Below are 25459 nucleotides of genomic sequence, written 5' to 3'. Positions count from 1 at the left end.
GGACCATTCTGTAGATTACAAGTAAATAAGTAGGAGAGCTTATACAGAGCTGTAGCAAGGGCCAGACTTGTAGTGGAAGACTTGTAGAAGGAGCTTGAGAAATTAGAGCTAGCCATCTAGGGCACACCAAAGTAAGCCCACATTTATTCTTTTCTATATTTCGAGTGGCTTTTCTATACCCTGAAGAAATGCAAACATCAGTTGAAACCACAAAAGCAACAAAGTCCATGGAGAAACTCTCGGCAGCCAAGGGCTGGATCTACTTTGTAACCACCTGAGGGCAAAGCAGCTTCCCAATACAGACACTGGGTGGGAGACTAGAGTGAACTCACAGTCTGTCTCTGCTACGACTCAGTGTAAAACACACAATTGTGCAGACTCCCTCAACAAATTCTGCCTGGCATTTGAACGCTACTGTTTGCACAGAAGTAGAAACAGCCATTCTGTGTGAAGAAGAGCAGTAGAGCACACCACCACATACCACTCCTCTTTGCATTCCTGTTATGTGACAACATGCCGCAGCATCCCAAGGACTGATTTCCTCCTCTGAACAAGCCACAGGAAATCTGACATTTCTCCATTACAAGTATATTTAAGGACTGAATATACCAAATGAAAACTACATCCTCCAAAATCATCATTTGCATTGAGCAGGAATGACAACAGAGTAGAATCAGACTTTCTGCACCATTAGGACACACTGCACTATTTCCATGGTAGGAAGCTATAATAAGGAAGTGTCAGAAGTTGTATTTAACTTCACGGGAGTAAAAAGAATAAATAGACATGCTTTGTCCATCACTAGCAGGCAGTGCTTTCTTACTGTGGGAACATGTTTTTTTTCCTCTCATGATTGCATCTTCCATAACGAAGGAATGTTGATGGAGAAATTATTCTGATTACAAGTAGTTACAAGTGTGGTCTCTTAAGTATACTTTCACCATTTCAAAAGAGAAAGGCAAGTATATAACATTTTCTCTTGAATTCCAGAGAGGAAAATTATGACAGCTAAAGAGCTGCCTTCCATGGCCCCTTTTACTGAGTGGTATGATCAAGCCAACAACTACATCTGAAAAATGCTATTAACTCATGCATCTAAAAAGTGCCAAGATTTAAAAAATACACATCTACTACATGATTGAGTTTTACTGTTAGCACCTGTTTTCAAGTCTAAGTACAGGACAAATATCAAACCTTACCTTTTAGGCAAATAAACAGCACGGGCATGATTACTTTGAAATGCATAGTGAAGCTATGGAAAATGGCACAGTGGGATCACAGTGTCAACTCCTGCTCTGATTTTTGAACCCTGCATTACCAGCTCTTTATGGTGCCATAGGGAATTGCACCATCCTTAGTGAGTGCTGTGTATTCCATGGCTCTGTCTGTGTGTGCATAGGCCTCTGACCTTCCAAAAGACCTGGATGCCAGTATGTTGGTGCACTGGCCATAAACAGTCAATGCATTAGAAATTATGTGACCAAAATGAGGAACGGTCTTTTGTGGCCAAGTGTTTTAAACTCTTATTTTCCTGCAGTTCCCTGCTCAGTACATGCCAAGATGCTTTTTTTTAATAACCCAGCAATACTTTTTTATGAAGCAGGAGAAAGTGAAAGAGAATAATACAGCTCTGAGACTGTTCATGTAGAATTAGATCTCCCTTGCTGTGCTTTGTTTGTTGACTGCCCTGAAACCCAAATCAGATAATGTATTACTGTGTTCTCATCTTTGTGACACAGAGGATCTCATGCCCTCAACAAAATACCTCAGCAGAAATTATTTTATCATTTCAGTACGTAAGAGGTGAACCGCTGTATTTTGTATCCTCAGCTTTTTTATGAAGATCTTTTTAATCATTTGATTTTAACATTTCAGGGGAAAGGGTAACAAGCAGTTCCTACAACATAGTTACCTCAAGCATCATTTTCTGAGGGTTCAACTTTTGAGCATGGTGGTGTTGAATCACTTGCTTTTGGACTGGAGAATCTCCAAAGGAAATGCAAAAGCCTCAAAAAATGGATATGTAATTACAGAATCATAGAATCACAGAATCACAGAATGGGGGTTGGAAGAGACTTTTGGAGATCTTCTAGTTCAACCCCTCTGCTACAGCAGGTTCACGTAGAGCAGGTTTTACAGGATCATGTCCAGGTGGGTTTTGAGTATTTCCAGGGAAGGAGACTCTACAGCCCCTCTGGGCAGCCTGTTCCAGAGCTCTGTCACATTCCAAGTAAATAAGTTTTTCCTCATATTCAGATGGAACTCCCTGTGTTTCAGTTTGTGTCTGTTGCCCCTTGTCCTGTTGCTGGGCACAAGTGAAAAGAGTCTGGCCCCTTCCTCTTAACACTTGCCCTTGAGATATTTGTATGCATTGATAAGATCCCCTCTTAGTCTCCTCCAGGCTAAACAGGCCCAGCTCTCTCAGTCTTTCCTCATAAGCAAAGGGCTCCAGTCCCCAATCATCTCCCTGGCCCTCCGCTGGACCCTCTCCAGCAGTGTCGTGTCTCTTTTGGAGCTGGGAAGCCCAGAACTGTACACAGCACCCCAGGTGAGGCCTCACCAGGGCAGAGTAGAGTTCTGCAGGAACCTCCTGGACTGTGTGTGCTCAACTGTGCTGTCTTTCCAGCAGAGATCAGGGTGAATTGAAACCTTGTGATTGGGCACATCTTGTCAGAAAAATATTGACTACTTTCTAACCTGCTGCAAGATCCCTACAGTTCAGAAGGATCCACACAGCTGGGGTCCAAGCTCATCCTTTCAGATGCCTGTTTGCACTGCAAGCAGTGAGAAGACAGATGTGAACAGCTTATTCCTAGTTTAGTCCTGTTCTCACAGGTAAGAAGGAACACATTGCTAGGAAACAGGCCCGAGTCTTTACTAGCACTCTCGTATTTAATTTGTGGTCATCTTGGACACCACACCCATGAGACCACAAAATCAGAAATGAAAGGTGAGAAATACATCCCATACCATTACTTAGAATGATACAATAAAAAGATGCAGAAATGTTTTTCATTTCCAACTCAAAGTTAAAAAGCACTGACAAAAAAATTAACACAATATGTGCAAACCAAGTCCTCACCTCTGCAGATTCTGCATTTGGCTTCAGGCAAATAAGGTTGCCCTCCACTGTCAGGTGGCTTAGCTTGCAACAAAGTCTCAAGTACTGCATCTGGTCGATGTCCTCAATATTGTTCCCTTCCAGGTCCAAAACCTCGAGGTGATCTAGCCAGGTCAGCTGGCTCAGCTCAGAGATATTGTTATAGGCTATGTAGAGTTCCTCAGCAGAAGTAAAGAGAATAAATATGTAAACCACAGGCTTGCACAAGTAACAATCAAGCTTTGCAAACTGTTTTCTAATACTTGAAATACGAGATTTTACAGGATGAAATTAGCAAGGAAGTGAACATTTTTCAAGCGTGGCTGTTGTCGCCCTAAACAACTGGGGCTAATACGGCAACAAACACTATGTTTTATGCGTATTCAGGATCAAACCAGATTGTTACACCTCATTTAAAAAAAGCTATATTGTAGCATCTTTTAAACATGCAATTCAAAGCATCAGACCAAAGCCATTTACGAAAACAAAGGGTGAGAACAAACACTACAAGCAAAGAGTATCAACTGAAGATAGTTCTGAGATTGTCATTTGGCAGGACACGTGTATACTTACTTTTAGAGAGCTGCAGGAAGAGATCCCATCTAAATCTGAGAGCCCACAGCAAGCCATCCACAGGACACAGAGGTGGGACAATGAAGTTCCAAGATCCCTGATAAAAAAAATAAAAATAAAATCAAGCTCTATTTGAATGGATGAAGAAAGTCAAGACTTCCTTTCTTTTTACTAAGACTAGACCACTGCTACATACTTCAAATCTCACATTGTTTACAAGAAATGTCATTAAAAATGTTCACCTTCAAAAGTAGGGAATAAAATTATACCCCTCTACTCCTCTCTCTCTTAGACATCTTTGTCTAAGACATGACAACATGCCACCCTAGTTCAGTTTGATTAAGATTATTCCAAGCACTATGTTGTGGTAATTCTGCCATGAATCACTGGCAGTTGCTAAAGATTAAGTGAGGTTTTCTTACGCTGGCATCATTTGATCTACACACAGACCACATATGAACATATCTGAGCTGACTACAGAGTCATCTCACTTTATCCTTTTATGGAGTTACCTTTCTTCTGATTTTGCAATTGAAAGGAATAGCATTCTTGCCAAATAACATTTTGAATTAGCAGAAAATTATAATCCTTTCCATCCTATTTTCCCACTCCGTAGATGTAGCAAAATATAAATAAGGGATCATTTACATGAAATCTAAACTTTCTGGCCCTAACCCAGAAAACCACATGCTTAATTCCATGTATATGTAATACCCCACTACATTGCAATGGTGCACAATACAAAGATAATGCAAAAAATGGCAAATCAAACTGGGGCCTTAATCAGCTTCCATGTTTAGTAACATTAAGCTGCATAAAGCCCCTACTCTAACATAAACAAAATATAACACTTTATCAAATCCCAAACCAACTAAAAGCCCAGAATTCTCTACTGTAGTCATGATATCAGGCTATCTGAACTAAACAGCAGAGAACAAAATATGAGGACAGTTTATCAGAGGAAGTAGAAACTAGCATGGAGTTCAGAGAACCACAGCAATGGCTGAGGTTGGAAGGGACTCCGAGAGGTCATCTTCTCCAACATCCATGCTCAAGAGAGGACTAGTTGCTTAGGTCCACATCCAAACAGTTAAATAGTTCTTAGATGCAGATTCTTGGACTTCAGAATTGTGGGTTAACTATATTTTATAATATCCATTCCTATAATATCCATTAAATTTTCTAGGGAAAATTTTCTAGGGAAAATTTAATAAGATATATGTCATGGAGTCCCTTCTGATCTTGGAATAAAGGTAATAGTTCATATACTCATGTCTTCTCTTTATAGATGACAGAGAACAAGAGTAGCTTTGCATTGCTCTCTGAGAACATCACACAGCTTTGATACAGTTCTGCAGCAGAAAACTTGTAGGTAAACTGCCTGCTTCAGGGATACTGTGCACTCAGCCAGTTCAAGAGGTCAGGAAGGAGTGCTTTAACCAGTGGAGATAGATGTATACTTGTCTGTGGCTTTTGTTGTTTCTCCACTACCTGAATACTTGGGAAGGGCCATGTCAGGAGAAAGGAGACTGCATAAGGCTGAATGGAGGATGGATGCATGGAAAAATATCCCCAGATGCCTCTCTCCTGTGAAGTACCAAAACTGGGGATTTTCATCCCTCTGCCTTCTAGGGACTGGTATGTCCATGGACATCATTCAGATCTATCTCACTTCATTCATCCTCTATCACTGCAGGGGCCAGAGGCATTGGGTGCCTCTAATTATCCCTTCCTTGAACACTGCCAATTTAAGTAAGCTCACAATGGATACACCATACAATGTGTTTATGCAATATTTTATAATTTTTTAAGTGCAAACAGTGCAGCTTAATTAATGGCCAGAACAAGGCAAAAAAGAAAAATCTCAGTCATACAACACATCTCTTTCTGTCTGAGGTTACTCCTCCTTACAGGAAAAAATTCCCAACTGACATAAACCACAATTTCTCCACTGAATTCTGTGCATCCAGGCAGCTTGCCTATACTGACACAAGGATGAAGAAAGCCCCCCATGCACAGAAACTCCTTTCGTGCATAAATTATATGATTCCTTCTGCAAACTTTAACTTATCCCTTAGCTATATGGCAACAGGGAACACTTGCCACGGTGTCACTGTTTCTGTGACCAGATAAACCCCTAAAAAGATTTCTTTCCAAGTCCTAATTCATATTTGCCTGACCCGAAGGATCGTAATGTCCCTGTATCTCATCACATCCCTGGCCTCGCATAAGATCTTCCAGGGACTGTTTACATTGTGTATATTTTATAAATAAAACAAAAAGGGATTCTAAGGCTTCCTTAAGGAACAGATGCCTCCCAAAGTAATATTTACAGAAAATTTATTATTAGATTTGCAAGCTGCATGCCTATAATAAGAAAGAAATTAAATTACACAAACAGAACCTACCATCAAGCAAGGACAACACATCCATAAACACAAATATGGCATTAAGAATAATATGAAGGGATTACATTGCTCATTTCATGACCCACTTCAAGCACTGAGGAGATTTTCAAATTTCAGGCTAATTTTGGTGCAGAATTTTCTTTTCTGTAAACCACTGAACATACATAAAAGGAGGCTGTCACTCTCATTTTTGTGTCATTGAAACAATGCTTTTGATAGATGCTTTGTTTATTAGGCCAGCAAAACTGAAGACAATCCTAACCTGATTACTTGACATGGTATGGTAAGACATGGTTAGTGGATTTTATTTTCATATTTTATTTGCCTTGAATTTTCTAACTGAAGGTTTTTTGCCACAGAAGGAGATTGCAGTAATATGTTTGTTCCTAATGTTTCTCTGTCAATAAAAAGAATGCCAAGGCAGAGTAAAGAATTAATTCCCACTCAATTTTTACACAAGGCCCCAAAGAACAAACAGTTATCCCCTTCTAGTCCTAAAACCTTCATGCATTTGTAGGAGTCCCCTGCTTTGACTCAGAACTCAGACTTCCAGAGTTAAATCATATTTGCCTCTGTGTGTCACAGTTTCAGTTCCAGTGCCAACTATGGCTAAACCCAGTGGTCACAAATGGGGCCAGTCCCTACTCCCACTCTCTGCTACATCACACAGAGCACAAATAAACTATGAATTATAAGCTAACAAGTCTTTAAATGTTTTCCTGCTGTGGACACCACCAGAAGAAGACACTAACTGAAATGACTTCGAAAACCTACTTACCTTACTCTTAACAATTTATGCTGCCAAGTGTTTAGTCTCAAACCCATTCCAGTTTCATTCATGAGTTGCAGCCTGACTCTCCTACAGCTAACTGGTGCAAGCCAGGAGTAGCACATTTAAGGCTGATACTAATCAAAGTTTAGTATCAAGGATTAGTATCTGTATTCCAGACAAAGGAATTAGGTTGTATATCCCATATTCTGGGTACTTGCGAAAGGAAGAACTACTGCATATTTGCAATGCAACCCAGTGTTTGATAGCAGGGTCTTTGTTATTATAAAAATGCATAAACAGATACCGCAGAAAAGAAAAAAACATGGAAGCTGATGTGAAGTGGTTTCTTGTGAGGCTGAAGTTGGCCGTCTCAAAGCTCATCTTTAACTCATGAAACAAAATACTAAGAAAGCATGAATTTTGTTGCAATGTTTGGTATCATTTGGTCTAATTTTGCTCTCTATTTAAGGAAATGGAGTTAGCAAGCCAAGGTGTCTTCTCTCCTGCCCCTCAAGAACAGCATTCCAGCTCTTATGAAGAGCAAATGACTGCTTTCTCTCCTTCCTTGCTAACATTGTGAGAAGAGGCAAAAGGACTTCTTCCTTTGTCCAGGCCTGACTGCAGAACTAAATTCCTCTCACTGACACTGGGGTCATGGAGCTGCTAAAGGAGCCTAAAATTCTGGATCGTGCAGTCATATTTTGGCCCTGCAGATCTTTATTCCTGCATCCGTAATGAGTCATCCCCAGTCAGAGATGTTATCACATATAAGTACATCTGCAAATATTTTATTCAGTAACTAACAAACTAATCTTTTGGAAGCTGCATGACTCACACTGCAGCATCAGAGAAAATTCCCTTGTTAATTACTGCAGAGATAATTGCCCTCGAGAGCACGGCTGCTGTAAGGTGAAATGGCCACATAAAGCAAGCTGCTCCTGACAACCGCGTGCACCTGCATTTCTGAAAATTCTTCTGAAATATTTTGGCTGGTGAGAAGATAACTTAAGAGCTTCCAAGAGATGGGAGTGTCTCCTCTGGGACCAACTCTACTGCTGGCACATCCACCTTGGAGGCAGTAAGAGCAAAGTGAAGAGTTGTGTGAGCACGCGTGACCACCATGGGAGTGCAAGTGTACACACAGGCATGTTTTCATTTATTTTAAGTGCAGAGGGTGAGATCAACCCAAACTGGGGAGATGCATCTCATGACCTTTTAACAAGAAATTGAATGAATGGGAATCTGCACTCTAATAATGACCTACTAGGGTAAACTATATGAATATAATAATAAACTCTTAATAACAATTTATCAATGTAATAAAGAGAGAAAATCCTCTATAATTATACACGTCGTGTAACAAAACAGCCCCCCCCCAAATAATCATTGGCTGAGACTGAAATTAATGAGACACATCAGAGACCAGGGCTCTCCTGTATTAGGCATGATATAAATGTATAGAAAATTACAGCATCTATTCCAGAAACAGGGTAAAGAGCATGATTGGAAAGTTTGATAGCTGAGAGAAAAAATATGAAATATTGTACAAAGCTGGTGGTAATGGGTCATATGACACAGCACAGGAGTGCTCCAGTGACGTGCAAACAACAAAGAACATACAGAAGGAACTAGAGGATGCTGTAGAGGAAACATAGCTCCCATTAATATACACATTAGGTAATCCAATTCCAATGAACAAATGTCCTGTACCAAGTGACATGGAAGCTGGGAACTTTACAAGAAGGGCAAAGAATTAATAAGCAAAGCCATTATATATCCTGCTCACCTCTGCTATGGTTTATTCAAGTCAGGTTTGAGGCAGAAAGATGGAGCATGGGGTGGGAATGTGTATGTCATATGTGTGGTTGTGATAAACAGAGAATTACAGCTCCTGAAGCTGCCAAACCAGAGCACACTCCACATACACACGCTACTCCACACACACTCCTACGTGATTGCCTGCAGAAAATGCACTGAATACTAGATCATGTTTTTAATATCCAAAAGTGCCAAGGAATCAACACAGACTTTAACCTTTAACCCACAAATTTGCATTTATAATTGATTTTGAGAAAATAATATTAATAAACTGAAGGATTTGAAACTTGGGTTCCAACTATCTCCAGATACTGCTGCAGGGATGGGAACTCATCAGACAGCTCTGCATTTCTGTATGGGTCTTGGCAACACCCTCCCCATTTGTGCACAACCATTTAGGATTTTTCCCACAAAATCTGATGCTCTCCTCTTGTCATCACTCCCTCAGACTAGGGAGAGAGCAGAGGGGCAATGAACAGTTTGGCTTACAACACCTAATAACAAGTTTGAGAAATAATGTGTTCTTCCATTAATCCAACATCTCTGTTCTTCAGGGATTGATTTTCTCCAGCCAAAATTTTACTGGATGAAGACCAGACCTGAAGAGCCAAATCCTGCTCTTGGTTTCACCACAATAAATCTTGAATAGCTCCACTGAGCCCAAGCTACCCAGTAAACACAACAGCACAACCCTGAACACATTCATCACCTTGAAAACCACAGTTTCTTCTGGAAATTGGTTTTGAATCATTCACCTAGAAATAAAGCACTAAATCCACTGAACTTGCAAACAGTGTCTCAAAGCATGTGTGCATCTGTTGAATAAATCTTCAGAAGCAATACATCTAAAATAGCCATTGATGCGGATTTTAGTTTTTTAAAGGTTGGTCTGAAAAGGAACACACTGGTAATCAGAGAGATTTAGACTGTAAAAGAGTATCCAAACTACAACCTTACAAAATAAAGGAAAACAAGAATCCAGTCTCTGATCTACAGAAATCAAGTGGAATATATCAAGCCGCACTGTGATAACGACAATATGGTCAATGTCAGCACACAATGGTTTGGTTGTACAGATAATTCTGACATCTGAAACAAAAACTTTTAAAGTCTGAATGGTTTTTAAATCAGTAACATATGTTCTAATAGGAAGCTTACATAATAGTTTCATTGTGTTCTCAAATAGCTGTATTTCAAATTGTAAAACTGATTGTATGCACGTGTTGCTTGTACTTGATCAAATCTATGACACAGCCCCCAACTCTGCAAGCAACACTGACACTACGTTCTTGTTGTCCCTGCAGTGCCCTTTCACAGTTGAACAAATGTCATACGAATGTGAAGACCCAACTTCCTTTGCAGTATTGCAGTCTTTGTTGGTTTTGTATCTGCCCTTTCAAATTCAAGTAGCAATATGCCAAAAACTGTTGGCTTGCATCTCCTCTGTCTTGCACCTTACCTCGCCATGACACACAGGTTGCCTTCAGCTTCTTATGCTCCCTTGTGCCAGTGTGAACCACGGCCCAAGGCGCAAGATAACAAGCATCATTGTCCCATCTTTTGCTGCCAGAAGCTCACTTTTAGGCTGAAATACCACAGAAACGTAGCACCTAATAATCTGGCCACATTCTGTCTTCTGAAGACTAGCTCAGTTGGTCAGAGCATGGTGCTAATAACATCATGGTTGTGGGTTTGATCCCCGTATGGGCCACGCACTTAGGAGTTAGACTCAGTGATACTTATGGGTCCCTTCCAACTCAGAATATTCTGTGATTCTGTGCCACGTAACTGTGCAGCTTTTCAACAGTAAGGGTTCTTAAGCATAGAGACATGTTAGAGACTTCAAAAACTAAGCAAAAAGATAGTTTGCTAGGCAATTTTTAACTCATATGCTCCAACACATCAGAGGAAGGCTAGTGTGTTTTAGGCTGAACAGAAAGCATGCATTTACCAAAGGTCTTCTTAAATAAAAGTTGTGTTTATGAAATTCTGTTTTCATATCCCCCTTTTACATGCAAATGAAGAATTTCTGTATGAACAAAAAGTTATTGTTGCCAAAGGTCTTTGCAGTAGCATGTCTCTGTTGTCCCATATTTTTTAGGTAACCTAACTATGAATAAGCAGCTGTTTTCAAAATGGGCTGCAGTGCTGATGCCCCTGGCAATATTTCTCCCAACAAACAGATTTCACTATTTTATTCCAGGGTTGTGGTATTTATTTTGTTGGTTGGTTGCTTGTGTTTTAAGTTTCAAGTTTGGAAAGGGGTAAAGGTCTGGTATATTGCTTTTTTTAACCTGTGAAACTCTGCTGCACACTTTCCTGACAGAAAAATGGGTGGCGGTGAGGAAATGCAACTGCCTGGTGCTGCGCAAAGGGTCAATAAATCAGGGAGAACATTCAAGGCTTCACACTTTGTCCAGCCCTTGACTCTGCCTTCTCAGCTTTGCTATGCCAAGGGGAGAAACAGCTGCTGCAGCTTTTGTGGGCCTACCAACGCAAATGGCGATTATCAAGGAGTCGTGTGCTTTTGGCCAGCACTTTCTCTAAAGCAAAAGCCTGAAAACAAGGACAGGAGACTACTGGCTATGGCAGTCAAAATCACAAACTTCAAGGCAGTTTGTCTGTTTTCCAGGACTGGAGTCAGAGACCACACTGGTGGTCCTGATAAGAGTACTTGAGCTCTGCCATGGACGCATCTGTGACCAGTGCTTCAACCACAGACACTGCATAAAAGTCCTGGTTGCACTAACACCAGTGCCCACCTCCCTGTGCCTTCAGTAGGACGGGGATCTCCCCCTCCAGTGCTGGCAGGTGAGGATGGGCTCTGGATAGAGGAGATAACAACAGTGGAAGAACCCAAACCCAATGAGACACATCTCTGGGCCATTCCTGACTTTTTCACTTGTCATTGTTGCATCTCATTGCCTCATTGAACTCACTGTAGCAACTGCAATAATATACCAGGTGGTATGCTACTTGCAAGCACTTTATTTGCCATGTCAGATTACATTTCATTTAAACAAAAAGTGCTTTATGAGACCAACAGGAGAGAGGTATTTGTAAGTGAAATGGAGTGCTGATACACATGCTTCTGTAACTAGTGATAATTGTGTCTACGGTAACCCAGATGTTACTTCTGTTAGAGTTAATAGAGATGAAATGTAGCTTTAATTTCAAGTGCTCTCAGTTTTAGTTGCTGTCAAAAAAACCTAGAGCAGAATAATGGGCTTGATCAATGTTGATGGAGTCAGGAACAGCAATTCCCTAACACACGAATATACATGTGTGGAAAGGATAACGTAATTTTGTGTTAATTTCCTTTTGATCATTAAAACTGCTTGTCAACTTAATTACTGCTAGCATTTTACCAGTGGAAGATCGGTTGCTTTAACTCAGCTCCCACAGTCTGAAAGGAGTAGGAGTTGCCAAAGTGTGTACCTGTGGAACAAGACCTGTCCTTGATTATATTTTTTTCCGCCCTACTCCAGATCCCACCCTTGGCATAAAGCTGCATCCTAGAGATGCTGGAGAAATCCAACACACCATGGCTGCATCTCATCGGATACATTATGTCTTCCACAAGATCAAGTGAATTTTCAAATAGGAAAAAGTTGAGACACACAGTAAATAAAACTCTCACACCTACATTGTCCCTCAGTTTAGCCCCAGAGCTACTGACAGTTCCTATAGCTTTGGCAGTTGTTCATTCTCATTGCTGAAAGCTTACATGTAAAAAACCCCAAAGGATAGTGAAACTGTGGTTACAGAATGAGTGAGTTACATTGAAGAATTGAATCCCACAGTGCTTTGAAATTTCCTGCATGAATAACTTTTCAGTCTCCCACATGTTGTGTGCCTGTTTCACAGTATGTTCCAGGTCTGAGTTCTGGCAGAGTAAGACAGATATATTCCAACTTTGATTTAATACAGATCTCATCCTTCAAAATCAACACGTGAAACTTTTAACGCTGCAGGGTAAGCAGAAGGAATATTCTATAAAAGATCCAAATCATCTGACAGGTTCAGTGGTGTTAACACACACACCACTAAAAAGTCCCTGAAACCTCTTTTTCTGTGTTCCAGAAAAACTGAAATTCTAGATTAGTTGACCACACACAACTACAGAATTGGATCAGCTTGGAGTAGCTGATCAGGCACATTTGTATGACATTAATGATTTTCTCCTGTGGCTGAGGATAATTTCTTTGTAACTTTTCCTTTTTTTTCCTTTTATATCTGTATATATATAATAAGAAAAACAAAAAATACAGGAGCTCACAAGCAACAGATACAGGTACAACTTGGGCCTGTGAATGTCAGGTGATTTACTCCAAATTTCTTTTATCTCTCAGCCTCTAATGTTCATTCCCGATTTGGCATGACAGACTTGTCTCCATATATCCCAAGTCAAGACTTTTTCCTTAAAAAATAGCTTCTAGGGAGATTTTCCCTGCTTGTACTGGCTGCCAGATGTTCTTTTACAACAAGCAAACAAGATGCAGAAGAGAAGCTTGGGGGACCTCAGAGCCCATCAACCCGACTACTGAGGCAGACGAGACCTTACAGATTTCCATACTACCGGTGTTACTACAAGGCAGAACCTCAGCACTTACTGTACAGTAGACCAATAGACATCTCAAATCTAGTGGACATATAGCAAATTCCACACCTCATTCTTGACTTCTTTCAAACAAATTCCCACTCCAGGAGTATCAAGCAGTAGATGTTGTAATCTCTCCTCAGTCATGGAGATGGGCCTTATGGCAGAAATGCAAAACCTCACAAGGGCTCTCAGCTGCCAGTGGTGCCACTGATCAGCTCCATTGACCAACGGAGAGGCTTCATCACGTGTGAGCAGACTAACTGTTCTCAGCGACCTCCTGCCAACAAAAGTCCCAAAAGGTCTGCACGAACAATTTCACAAAAAATTCTCCGACACATCTCGACCCTCCTTTTGACCACCTACAAACAGTTCCTTTGTAGACTAATTTGCAATGATTCCTTTGCAGGAATAACTAATTGCAATGTTTCCTTTGGGTTTGTAGGCTACCAACCATCTCATCAAAACGGTACACAGTTTTTGTGCAAGAGAAATGCACACCATGCACACTTGTAACTGCAGTGACAAAATAAGACTCATTAAACAAATAAGCACATTTTCAAATATTTTTAAAATCCTCCAGCATGATTTAGCAATCATATTTTAATGTGCTTCTTTTATATGCTACTGATTCTTCCTATTTCTAGGGTCAAAATGTAATGTAGTGATAAAGCTTTTTTCTTTAAGAAGTTCTTATGGAACAAACATTACATCTTAAAACTGGGTTTATCCTGGGATGCTAAGAAAAAGAACTTGAAAAAAAAAAAAAAGGTCTGTGGGACCTTAATAGGGACAATTACTATAATTACAAATAAGGACAAGAGAAACTAAACAAAAATAAGTAGAGTAAACCAAAACACTACAAGTTCTTGCCTATAGTGGGATGAAGCAGTAGGAAGCAGAGCGGCAGGACTGTGAGGCTGACGAAGCTCAAACCAGGAGATGCCACAAACGGTCTTTTTGAATACATAATCCTTCATAAAACTTCTACTGCCAGAAGTGGAGGTGATAGGTTTCATTATCAGACCTTTGTGTTCAGGTTCTCACTTCCACAACAAGAACATGCAGTGCAGCTTAAGGCAAAGGGTGAAGAATATGCATGCATTATACATGCTGATGAAATCACAAACTTCACCTCCTAAACCACAAAGGCATTTCTGTATTTCTTTCTTGCAGCTATTGATCCAGCTACCAATGCATCTGAGAGATCTGACGCATTGTTTTAAGATGTAAGGAAAAAGTGTGCACGTATTTTAGGGTAAAAATAGCAACAGGCCCTTTGTGTGCAGTAATGCATCCACAGAAAATAAGAACAACTAAATCAGCTCCTGTGTGGAGAATATTCTATAGAAATTAGATCATAAAATTGATTGTACACTGAAATTCTATTTGTTCATTTTTTATTCATACTGCTTGGCAGTTACCAACTGATGAATAAAACCATGTAGCTTAATTTCTCCTCCAACCTGATTCGCTACCTATTTTAAAATCAGAACTTACCTTGCATTCCAAGAATGTAATTTCCCACTGAACATAATTATTTTCAATAAAAAAAACCAAACAAGCTGCAGAGAAGCAACTCTCTCGTAGGAGAAAATCAAAACAACTACAAACCCATTAAACTAATGCTGATGATTTTACTACCTATTTCCATGAAGACAATCCTTCCACAGCTGGATAGCACTAAGGAAGGAGGCACCCAGCTCAAGCTGTTTTTGTGTTACTGTGTCACGATTAAATTGCTTAAAGGATCTAGACATCTGAGGCTCTGCTATGGGAAACCCAGGGCTGAGCCAGTGAGGAAAACTTGTCTGACTGTGAGTGTGGGGTGTGCAGTGAGTCAAGTGGGGCACCCATGGGGTCACTGGAGCTGTCCGATGTGAAGGGGCTTCAGTCCGAGCAGTGAAAGTCTGGGGTGGTGTAGGAGTGTGACTGACAGTGGCTCTGGGGTGGTCAGACAGGGAAGCTTCCTTAACAGTGAGTTCCACTGGCAATGAGCTAATTACTGTTGCTTCCCAATCCTGTTCTTTGGGTTTTCTCATATGAGGATTATAACCATGCTTTCTCATCACTGACTATAATTAATATTTAGGTGTAAGTTTTCATAAGTGAGCCCTGACACTGACAGCTGAAACAGAGCAGCTGCAAAATGCCTAATAGCCAGCCACCTAAGTACTTATTTGTTGGCAGAAATTAGCTAGTTATTACCACCATTTTTATTTATCATATCCATCCAAAGCATGTAAGCAAGATCATGATCCCATCAGGCAAAGCATTATACATAACTCATTCAAAAGACTGTGTCTGCCCAGGAGTAATAAATAAAATAAACAACTGAGACAGAAAATATGGCATATTTCTACAGCTAACCCAGGATGCTGTAGAAACAACAGCTAACTCAGGAACTGAGTTGTATTTTTGAAGACCTGGTTCAGTGTGGCTCAGCCTTAAAGTCCAGTCTTGCGACAGCCTATTCTAGCCAAAGCCTAGTCAGCCACAAAGCCTTTTTTGCTACCTCTGGGTGATTCAAAGGTAAAGCTTCCCCTGTAATTCCAGACACTGGAATCAGGTGGGCTTGAGGACTGCTGAAAGGTTCCTCATTTATTGAAAGCAATTAGTGCATCCTAAGTAAGTACTACGTGTAAACAAACAATATTTTTAAGACCAAAACGCCACTTACTAGAGAATTTCAGAGGTTCCCTTCAGAAACAACAAAAGCTTTTATCCATGCATTTTCTTGATAAAGGGAAGGAAAAGTAAAATGGTGTATAGAAGGTGAAAGCCAGCAATGAGGCTTTTGCAGGTGGGGATACATGCACATTTTGCTGCTCACTGACTTTAAAAGAGTAAGGGCTGGATTCTTTGCATGGGACCAAAGAGTTTACCCTCAAATGTCAGAAGGAAGGCAGAAGGAAGGTTCTCAGGTCTTCTCATAAGAAGGGAAAAGCTGAGAAATGTCCCCCATGACAGTCCTCTGACCCCCTGGAACACACTGTGCTGTCAGCACATCTGTAGCTGAGGGAATGCTTGCTTCAAGATGAGCTGCATCTCCTGGACAACACCAAGTGAAGCTGAACCCCAGAGAAAGTCACACATGGAAAAGGTTTGAGGCCTTCACACCAACAAGCCCAGGCTCCAGCAGAGGTATTTACTACTCAAATATTAGCAAGTTAGTGGCTGAGGAAGCAGAAAAGAGAAGCTGAACTCTAACCTTGGATGGGTGCATGACATGAGAGAACATCCTGAAAGAAAAGGCCACTTTTTACCAAATATACTCAAAGTGTAATGTCTATTCAGATGGTGGCACAATTATTTAACGGGCTTACCTTCCCCTGCAGGAGTTTACTGGCAGACTTGCTGCACACATTATCTATTATTAATTTATTTTGCTATTTCACTAGCAATGCTAAAGCTGCAAAAAGTGTTGTGGTCTATGATGATCCTCTTACAGTTTTCATGCTCTCTATTGTATGGATCACAAAATAGACATATGATAGTGGTGCACCTGGGGGAAGAAGCTACCACTGTGGAACTGCTCAGATGACAATGAGAGCAGATCCTCTCTGCTTGGTCTGTGATGAGACAGATGCACTAGATCCTCCCCACTGATCCTGTCACGACAAGGAGATTTTTAAACTTGGAGCTGCAATGGTAGGCTCTGCCTCACAATCCTGTTCCTTACAAGTATGCTCTGTACTTGACAGTCTGAAATAGATGACGGGAGCTCCAGCTAGGGAAGACTTCAGAAAACAGAGTGCTGAAGGCAAGAACCATGTAAAGGCACTGCAAGGCCATAAATTTCTTTTGATGTCCTCTGTGCCTGCTGCAGAATGGAGCCCAAGCTCCAGAACTGCAGTGGTGCCTTTGTACAGAAAAATTAGTTCAGCTTCCCTTGTTGGTTAATCAGCCTGGCAGAATCCCTGATGTTTAAGGTCATAAAGACATTTACACTGCCTAGTTTGGGGACCTGACCTGGTGATATTAAGCCAGAGCTAGGTATCTCAGAGAGGTCTACCTAGGACAGACAAATGGTTAAAGCAATCAGATTTCCCTAGGGCCTAATACAGACAGGCTGATGGTACTTTACTCAGTATAGTCCGCTCAACTAAAAGTAGCTGTATTTCTGCCCCCAAATCATTACTTTTTATCAATAATATGAATATCCCTAAAACCATCAGAGCTAAATAAAACTTGAGGCCGCAGCAATTTTGCCAAGGTTTATAATGCTCCCAGGGATCTCAAGGCATTAATACAGAGAAGACTCATTAATACAGAGATTAAGATTCAATTTAAATGCTTTCTTAGTTCCTGGAAAGCACCCAAATTCCTCAAAGAACATGTTCTTAAGAGAGACTTCACAGCAACCTTAACCACTGAAGGACTTTCAGGCTTGCTACACAAAAGAAGTAACAGAAACACTTCTTACAGAAACTAGCTTGCATTTGAAATTAAATGCTTTCCCCACCCTGGAATGCGAATGTGAAAATAAACAGTGATGCTCTGGGCACTGAAATAAAGGCATGAAGTTATTCACCCAGACCAAATCAGAGCAGTGGTTCTCTGACAGCATGTGTAAGTACAACCCAAAGCAAGAGGGTTCACTAAACACTGTAAGAAACTTCTGTAATACAAATGAATCATCTGTTGACAAAAATTTGCACCTTTAATGCAAACTAAGGAACTGAATTGATTTGAGAAAATATTTGTGGATTTTATCTATTATAAGAACAATGCTGATCCTTGTTGCATAAAACTCATTGCATTTATGTGTGGTACCTGGGTTACATGCATCAAACATAGTAATTGCAAAAGATTAGAAAGGACGGGTAGAAGTAAAAGCAAACTGAAGGGGAAAAAAAAGAGACAGGAAGGAAAGGAATAAGTAAAAATGACAAGGAAAAAAGCAAATTTAGGGGAATGATGCCCCCACATTTCTCCTGTTTGAGTGAAAATCATCCAGCAAATAGTCGGTGCCTTAGACACAGAGTATCAGCAATATATCAAGTCTTGGGGTGATAAGTATCACAGCTCAGTCTTATACAAGATGGTGTAACTTGACCCAGATCCAGCAAAGCACTTGGATCAATTTTTCATTTTCATCTCGTGAGCAATGCCACGGAAGGCAAACTTTGTGTGATTTTAAGAGGTGCACATTTCCTTAAACTCTTCATTGGATAAGTACCAAGGAGTTATATTGCTAAGTTCAAATACCTAAAGATCTTGATTCATGTCTAAAAATATTTTTAAACACTACTTTAAAGCCCTTGCCCTTAATTAAGAAAGAATTTATTTGCCTCTGGTTTCTTAAAGTCATGAAATGATTAGCAAACCCCTTACTTAAATCACTTGGCTCACATTTTCAGTTATTTTTTTCACAGCCAAGAGGACTCAAAACATTCCAAAAAGTGAATATAGAGATTCCTGTGTAGGTAGCCTTGTCTCCAGGAGCTGGTGCTAAAAACCAAACCAAAACAAATACCCTAAGGCTCATAAAAGCATGAGAATTGTTAATTTTGAATGCAATCTGCACCTTGTTCATCTGAACTTTCTGATGATTTTACTGACTGAAATGGACCAAAATTACTGCCCTCTTGTTCTGGGAGATGCTTCTGCAATAGTGCCAGACCAATATGAGAACTGCAGCAATGAAATGTTAACTCTACCTGGATAAAGAATATCTGCTTTCCTTTACTTATATCTTTCATACTCACTTTTGTCCCCACATTTTGAAGTTTTTGCACTTCATCTCACTTGAACTATGACCTCTCCCTGCTACAAGCAGTTGCTAAAGTAGCCCTGAGAGCAGATCAGTCTTCTGCTGGCTACAATGCGTGGAGCTGAATGGGAGGAAATGAACTTCAGCTGGTGAAACAGCTTCTGCTGTAAACTTATGGGAACCAGTTCCTAAGCTCCCCTTATCTGATTTAAAAGCCCTTTCGTAAAGATATCTATCTAAACATTTTTAAACAGATCTTTTCATTCATTCCTGAATTGAGAATAAAAGCAATCTGATAAAAAAATATATAGGCTATGTGCCAAAGCAGAAGTAGTAATTCATTGGCCTTGAAGTATAGTTCTTTTCCTGGAAACACTACAAAGATGAGGACCATGGTCATCACACACACACAAAAAGAAAAAAAAAAAAGGAAGGCAGATTTTAACAGGCACTCTTCAGAATAAGTTTGACTTTTCATCCTCGATTATCAGTTCATAAATCTAGAATTTCTCAGCTGCTAGCAGATGGGTGAAGGTCACCAAACAAGGACATAATAAAATTATTGTGATTTAGAAAATTAACAACAATACGAACTAATTTCTTTTCACAGTACATTGGATTTTCCAGAGCTGTTTGCCTTTAGCGAAGGGCCAGTAGAAAACCAAAACCCAGAAACAGCCAAAAAAGAAATTCCCTTTCAACCGCCAAGGATGATAATCCGCAAATAAACTTGGATATATTTTCCTTATGGATTAAATTAAATAGTTGATAATGATATCCTACGCTTACATACAGTCTTTTGAAGTTTCAAGTATTCAAAAGTAATGCAAGCTTTAGGAAGACTGGGGAGGGACTATGAATTGACAACTAAAGTAGCTCAACCACATTCCCCATGAAAGGAATCAGAACTTCTTCAGAAACTACCAGGAGAAGCCAATATCCAAATTCACTGGCCTAGCAAGCCTTGCTCTCCCATAGAAAACTGTAATACATGAATACCTTGATTCCTCACTGTCAGAACATCCCTCCTTTGATTTCTACTGAACAGCGAATGGCAACGCACACCTCAGCATCCTCACAAGTTAAGTTCCTATGTGAGGTTGACAGGAGTAAACACCTCAAAAACTAAAGTCAGGATCATAAATCTTCATTTTGACATTTCCCTCTATCCTATTTACTATCAAGTCAATTCTTTCCACATTTTCAAAATGAAAATATATGTTTTAATTCCATTTCATCCTAAAGTAATTAGGTAATTCTACTCTGCAAGACAAAACCAGCCAAAAATAGTGTCAAAAAACAAAGTTTCCCATCTTATTACCCACTTGTGTATGTACAGTCTTTTGTTCATAATAATTCAGAATAATATGTTTTTTCACATAAAATAGCATGAAAAGAATGTCTGCTTTTAACATTCCAAGTATGTACAAAACACCCTCTATCTTTTGCCTGCTTTTTTTGTCCTTACCTTCTTCTTAGTAAACAATCCAATCTTACAGTCTGATCCTATGAGCTGTTTCCTGTTATCTGCTGCCCATTTTCAAATTACAACCACAATGATTCTGACCTTATGGCTGAGGGAATTACTCTGAGAAGGAAGAACAATTTTTTCTATCATCCTCAAAAGCCTCAGTTGCAAGGGTTTGTTTGAATACAACAAAACAATCACTTTTTGGACAGAATTCAAATATCAACAAGATTGATTCAGAAATAAGATTTCTAAATTTTGGAATAAATGGCAACAGCTTGCTGAATGGAAGCAGCTATGTTACATTAGCTATAGGAGGCATCACCACTGCTGTAGCAGCAACATTACTTTAATGGGCATTAAATTGACATGATGCAGACATCCAAAAATAAAGTTCAAGTAGCCAGGCTGTGCCTGCATGGATGTGCCCTTAAATGATATGTGTTTATCAATGACAGATTGTCAAAGATGGGAATTAATAAAGGAAAGCTACTGCTGTAACTATACCGAATGAGTTCAAGTCTGGGAGAGCTAACAAAGTCGTCTTTTTCTTCCTTTACCTATTCCCTGAAAATTGCATTTAACTGCCACACAGAAAGGACACTTATTTAAAAGAGAAGCAGGGAGAGAGCTTCTCCTGGGATTTGTGTGCCTGGGAATCGTCACAATATTAGACTTGATATCCAAGCCCAAACATATTTACATTATAGTGGGTCAAATAAAACCTCAACTTGAGACCAAACATTACCTGCGTCAAAAGACCACAAAAATATCAGGTCAAAGAAAATGGTTTGCCAGAATATCTCATGACAGAAATTACAGTCTCAGACTACAGAGCTGCACAATCCTGCTAATAGCAGTCAAACAGTTTAGCTTTCCTGAACTGCATTCTATATTCAATACCAATAGAACTGGTCAAAACATTTTCCATTGAAACATTCTAAAGTGAACATGGATTTTTGACCAAACTAAGAAACACTTTTTAACTTTTTAGTATAATATTTTCTGATATTGTCAAAATTGTAATTTTTTTTACCCTCTACTTACAATACTGCAATATTGCAATTGCTCCATTGCAATAATGGAGCAATTTCATGCTTATGACAATGGTTAGTTGCTATTAAAATAATTGCAGCAATGTAGAATTACCACTTTTAGATGTTATGGACTAGAAGGTGGGAAAAGCAAAATTTAGACTGCAGATACTTCATCTCATCACCAGAACAAGGGAAAATAAGATCAAAGTGTGACAACTGAAGTTCATTAGCAACTTTAGCGAGACCAAAAAGAATTTATCCCCATTTCTTATCAGGAAACATGTTCTCTTTAACAAGAATTGGCAAAACCACTACATTTCCCCCCCCCCAAATTTAGCAGATAGCCACAAAAAGCCAGAGAGCAGTCCTGTTTAAAATAAAGATGGCCTTTTGCACAGCCCTTTCCTGATATGAACTGTAGTTTTCCACCATGCATTAGTTACCAAGGGTAATACAGCTATCAGCACAGAAAAGACAGCTCTGCTTCCTCATTGTGATGGTTTTCACTTCTACCTTTCCAACCAACCAACTCCCCCGTTGTCTGGGAGAAGATAGGTGATGATTTCATGAAGCTCAGTGAGCCAGGGACATGCAGTCTTCATAGCAGCTTTTATAAACCCAACTTCATTAACTTCAATAGAGCCAAGAGCGATTTTCATCAGCTGAGGAACTGGTCTGACCTGTATAGAATGGGCTACTGTGCACAATAAGAGCCCAAAGGCTGAAACATTCTGAAATCCAAGCACCTAGACACAGATAAGAGGTGAGGTTTTAGCTCCTTTCAAACTGGTAACAAATTTCCATGGATGTCAGGATGGCAGGAACTTCCCTGGTGGCATACTAGGGCTAATTCATTGGCACCATTGCAGCTACACTGATTTATTCCAGCTCAGGTCCCGTCCTTAAACTTATGTAGTAGCAGAGCATATATACATGACCTAATCCCTTATCATAGCATGGAGAAATGGAAGAAATGAAAGCAGCACAAACGAAGATTTTACCACTTGAATAAAATCGTGGACTGTTATTCTTTATACTTATTTCATAGAATCATTCATTTCTTACCTCACAGACACAAGTAAGCTATTGTTCAGCTTCAGTTCTCTCAGATTAGGTAGATGCACACCTATAGGAACAGAATAAAGAATCACTTTGCAGTCCTGGGATGAGAGTAAAGGAAACTTAGGACAATTAAAAGTTGAAGCATCTAATTTTACTGTTTAGTTGTTTCTGCCAGATCTGCACTGGAATTCTTCTAAGAAAATCCATGAGATTATTTCACTCAAAAAATATTTCATCCTTTGCATTTTTGAAACATATACGTATTGTCTGCATGACTACTCAATTATAATTTTTGGAACCCCTCTCTGACAGGGCACCTTTCCAGACAGACAACAACAGAAACTGGCTTCAAGGGTGTCTGTTTTCTTTGGTCTGATTCCGCATCCTTACTGACCATTAACTGAGTGATACTCTGAAGAGGTAAGGGATGCTTTAGAGTATAGCATTCCATGACTTATTTATGGAAAGTAGTGATGGACTTAACTGGATACACAGCTAAGTGACAGTTCTTCAAAATGTAACTGAGTCAAACAACAAAAACACAGTGTTCCATGTCACATCATCTTTTATAGCTCAGAGGTCCCCAAAACACTACTTCTATTTTGCTAAGCATTGCTTTCCCCTTTTTAATTTTCTGGATCTGATCAATTGTTTACTATTGAATTGTACAAGTTTCATATCTATGAAAACCTCAGTACTCTGTTGTTATTACTTTAATTAATGCTTTTTTTTTTCTATCCCTGAGAGACATTTGCCTTTTTGGTTGCTTCTAAAGATGTCTCTGAACCAAAATCATACACCAAATCCCTCCAAGGTACAGAATAATTTGGACATAAGTCTCAGGAAACATTTGTTATTGACAATAACAAACTTTTACCCTTTCCCACTAGCAGAGCCTACCCAAGGCTGGTGAGCATCCTCCAGTATAACATGCAATCATGTTGAAGTAATACCAATTTTAGACAAACTGGATCATTGGTGAAACATTAAATTGTGTTCTCAGCAAATATTTTTATGAGTCCTCTGAGTAATCACTCTCTGGCAAGGGTGACTTATCAATGTCCAGAAGGGCATCATTCCAACACTTTGCAAAGGATAAAAATTAAAAAAAAAAAAATGGAAACAAACAACAAAAAGAGGTAAAAAAAAAAGAAAAAAGGAGTAGGATCTCCAAAGCAAACAAAGGAGGTTCTGTTGTTCATTCCCCAAACAGAACAAGAGCAGTTATGGCAAAAACATCTTAATGAATCGTGGTTTAGTAGAAGCATAATCTACATCTAATGTTATTTGGGAGTGATTATAATGAGTGATCTTTATGCTATACTGCAAATATTTAACTTCATGTCTTTGCAAAGCTCATTTGAAAAAAACCAAAAAAATTCAAAACACCTTGTGCAAATTTTTTAGCCTTGTTTTTTAATCATTTTCCATAATCCATAAAAATTGGAATACAAATTATAACACATAGTCCTTATTCTGCAGGGCATACCTTCTCATGTCAAACAAGTTTTATTCATTTATAACAAAACAATCTGGAGTCCTGGCAAAGGAGATATTAGGATCTCTGTAATTATTCACAGCAGTCATACTAGCTATTGAGCAAATACTTCCTCAGATACAAACCATGCCCTAAGAAACTCCCTACAGAAAAAAATCAAAATCTAGACTAAAAAAAAATTGCTATCCTGTTTCTGATAAGGACAGAGAGATTCAGTGATGTCCCCCAAAGTGTTAAAGGAAAGAGTGAGAAGGATGCAGTAGCCTTTCCAGTACCAGCTCAGCAGTGGGTAATAGCCTTGCCATGGATTCAACCAGAGAGGTAAAAGGGTTACCAAGCAAAGGCTATTGCAAAGCATTACAAAGCAAATGTGCTTTAAGAACTAGTATTAAGCAGAAGATTTGAATGAGGAGTCAAGAAGAGTAGTGCAAGAGAAAGGGAGAGACTTGCCCGAGAAAAAGCTTTCCACTGAGTGCATTTAGGGTTGGTTCGGGAAAAAACCAACTATTAACAGAGTGACAGGCTGATGATATAATTTTCACATCTGGTTATTTCATTACTGTAACATGATCCTCCATCTCAGATATTTTGGCATGATCTATCTCTAGGATCTTCTAGAGTGCTACACTCTAATGTGCGGTTTGCTGGACTGAAATACAAGTATTTTATGCGTAGTAGTGCAAAATTCTGCAAACAAGATTTTGCAATGTATTTCTGCAAGTCTGCAAGTTATTCCCTCCTCTAAGTTTTTTATCGATATGTAATTGTTCTTTGGTGTTAAAAATTCATTGTACATGGTTTTTACAGTCCCAAGTGCTTATATATACATCAGAGCCTGGAGGATTAAATTAAGAAGAGAAAATTGTAAAATGAAGGTGTCAAAATAAGAGATCTACCCAAATGTAACAATATATTTCTAATTTTCCTAATTTTAACCTTCATGGCATCTTTCCTGAGAGCAAGGACACAAATTATTCTTATATTAAAATAAAAATACTCTAAAATATCAACAATATTAACTTCAAATATTGATTTTAAAAGTACAGACCATATATTCCTTATTCTGAAACTGCCTTCATGGTGCATTATTTCAAATTTCAAAAATGAGAATGGTCCAGGAAAATGCTGACAATTGCAGGACAAGGCTAAGAATTCAGACTGACAAGCAACGTTATCTCATCTGTCTACGATTCCCTTTTGCTAAATACCGTTTTTGTTACATGGCTCTGAAATTACTAACCACCAACAATGTACTGGTGTTAAACTATTCTACTGTACTGTCCCAGTGGAACAAAACTAAATGAAGAGTAGAAGGAAATCAAAGTGTAAGGTAGGTGAATAAAAGCAATAGAAGCACATTCAACAACATCGCCTGAAGTGCTGCATTTCACAAGCAGGGTAGCAATG

The 25459-nt window shown here is 39.3% G+C and overlaps 1 protein-coding gene across 10 annotated transcripts in view; it reads right to left on the bottom strand.

The window, feature by feature from the left end:
- The window catches only part of LRRC56 (leucine rich repeat containing 56), a 76729-nt gene that overhangs the window by 11767 nt on the left and 39503 nt on the right, over positions 1 to 25459 (bottom strand). For all 10 annotated transcript variants that reach the window (XM_017809076.1, XM_017809071.1, XM_017809091.1 and 7 more), the window contains 3 exons: positions 22558 to 22618; positions 3674 to 3770; positions 3083 to 3280 (listed from right to left, as the gene is read on the bottom strand). In XM_017809076.1, the coding sequence (XP_017664565.1) occupies positions 3083 to 3280; positions 3674 to 3770; positions 22558 to 22618 (356 nt within the window). The remainder of the gene's footprint in view (positions 1 to 3082; positions 3281 to 3673; positions 3771 to 22557; positions 22619 to 25459) is intronic.

Source organism: Lepidothrix coronata, unplaced genomic scaffold (assembly GCF_001604755.1).
Source record: "Lepidothrix coronata isolate B3197 unplaced genomic scaffold, Lepidothrix_coronata-1.0 Scaffold1, whole genome shotgun sequence".
Taxonomy (NCBI): domain Eukaryota; kingdom Metazoa; phylum Chordata; class Aves; order Passeriformes; family Pipridae; genus Lepidothrix; species Lepidothrix coronata.
This window is presented reverse-complemented; position numbering and strand designations above follow the sequence as displayed.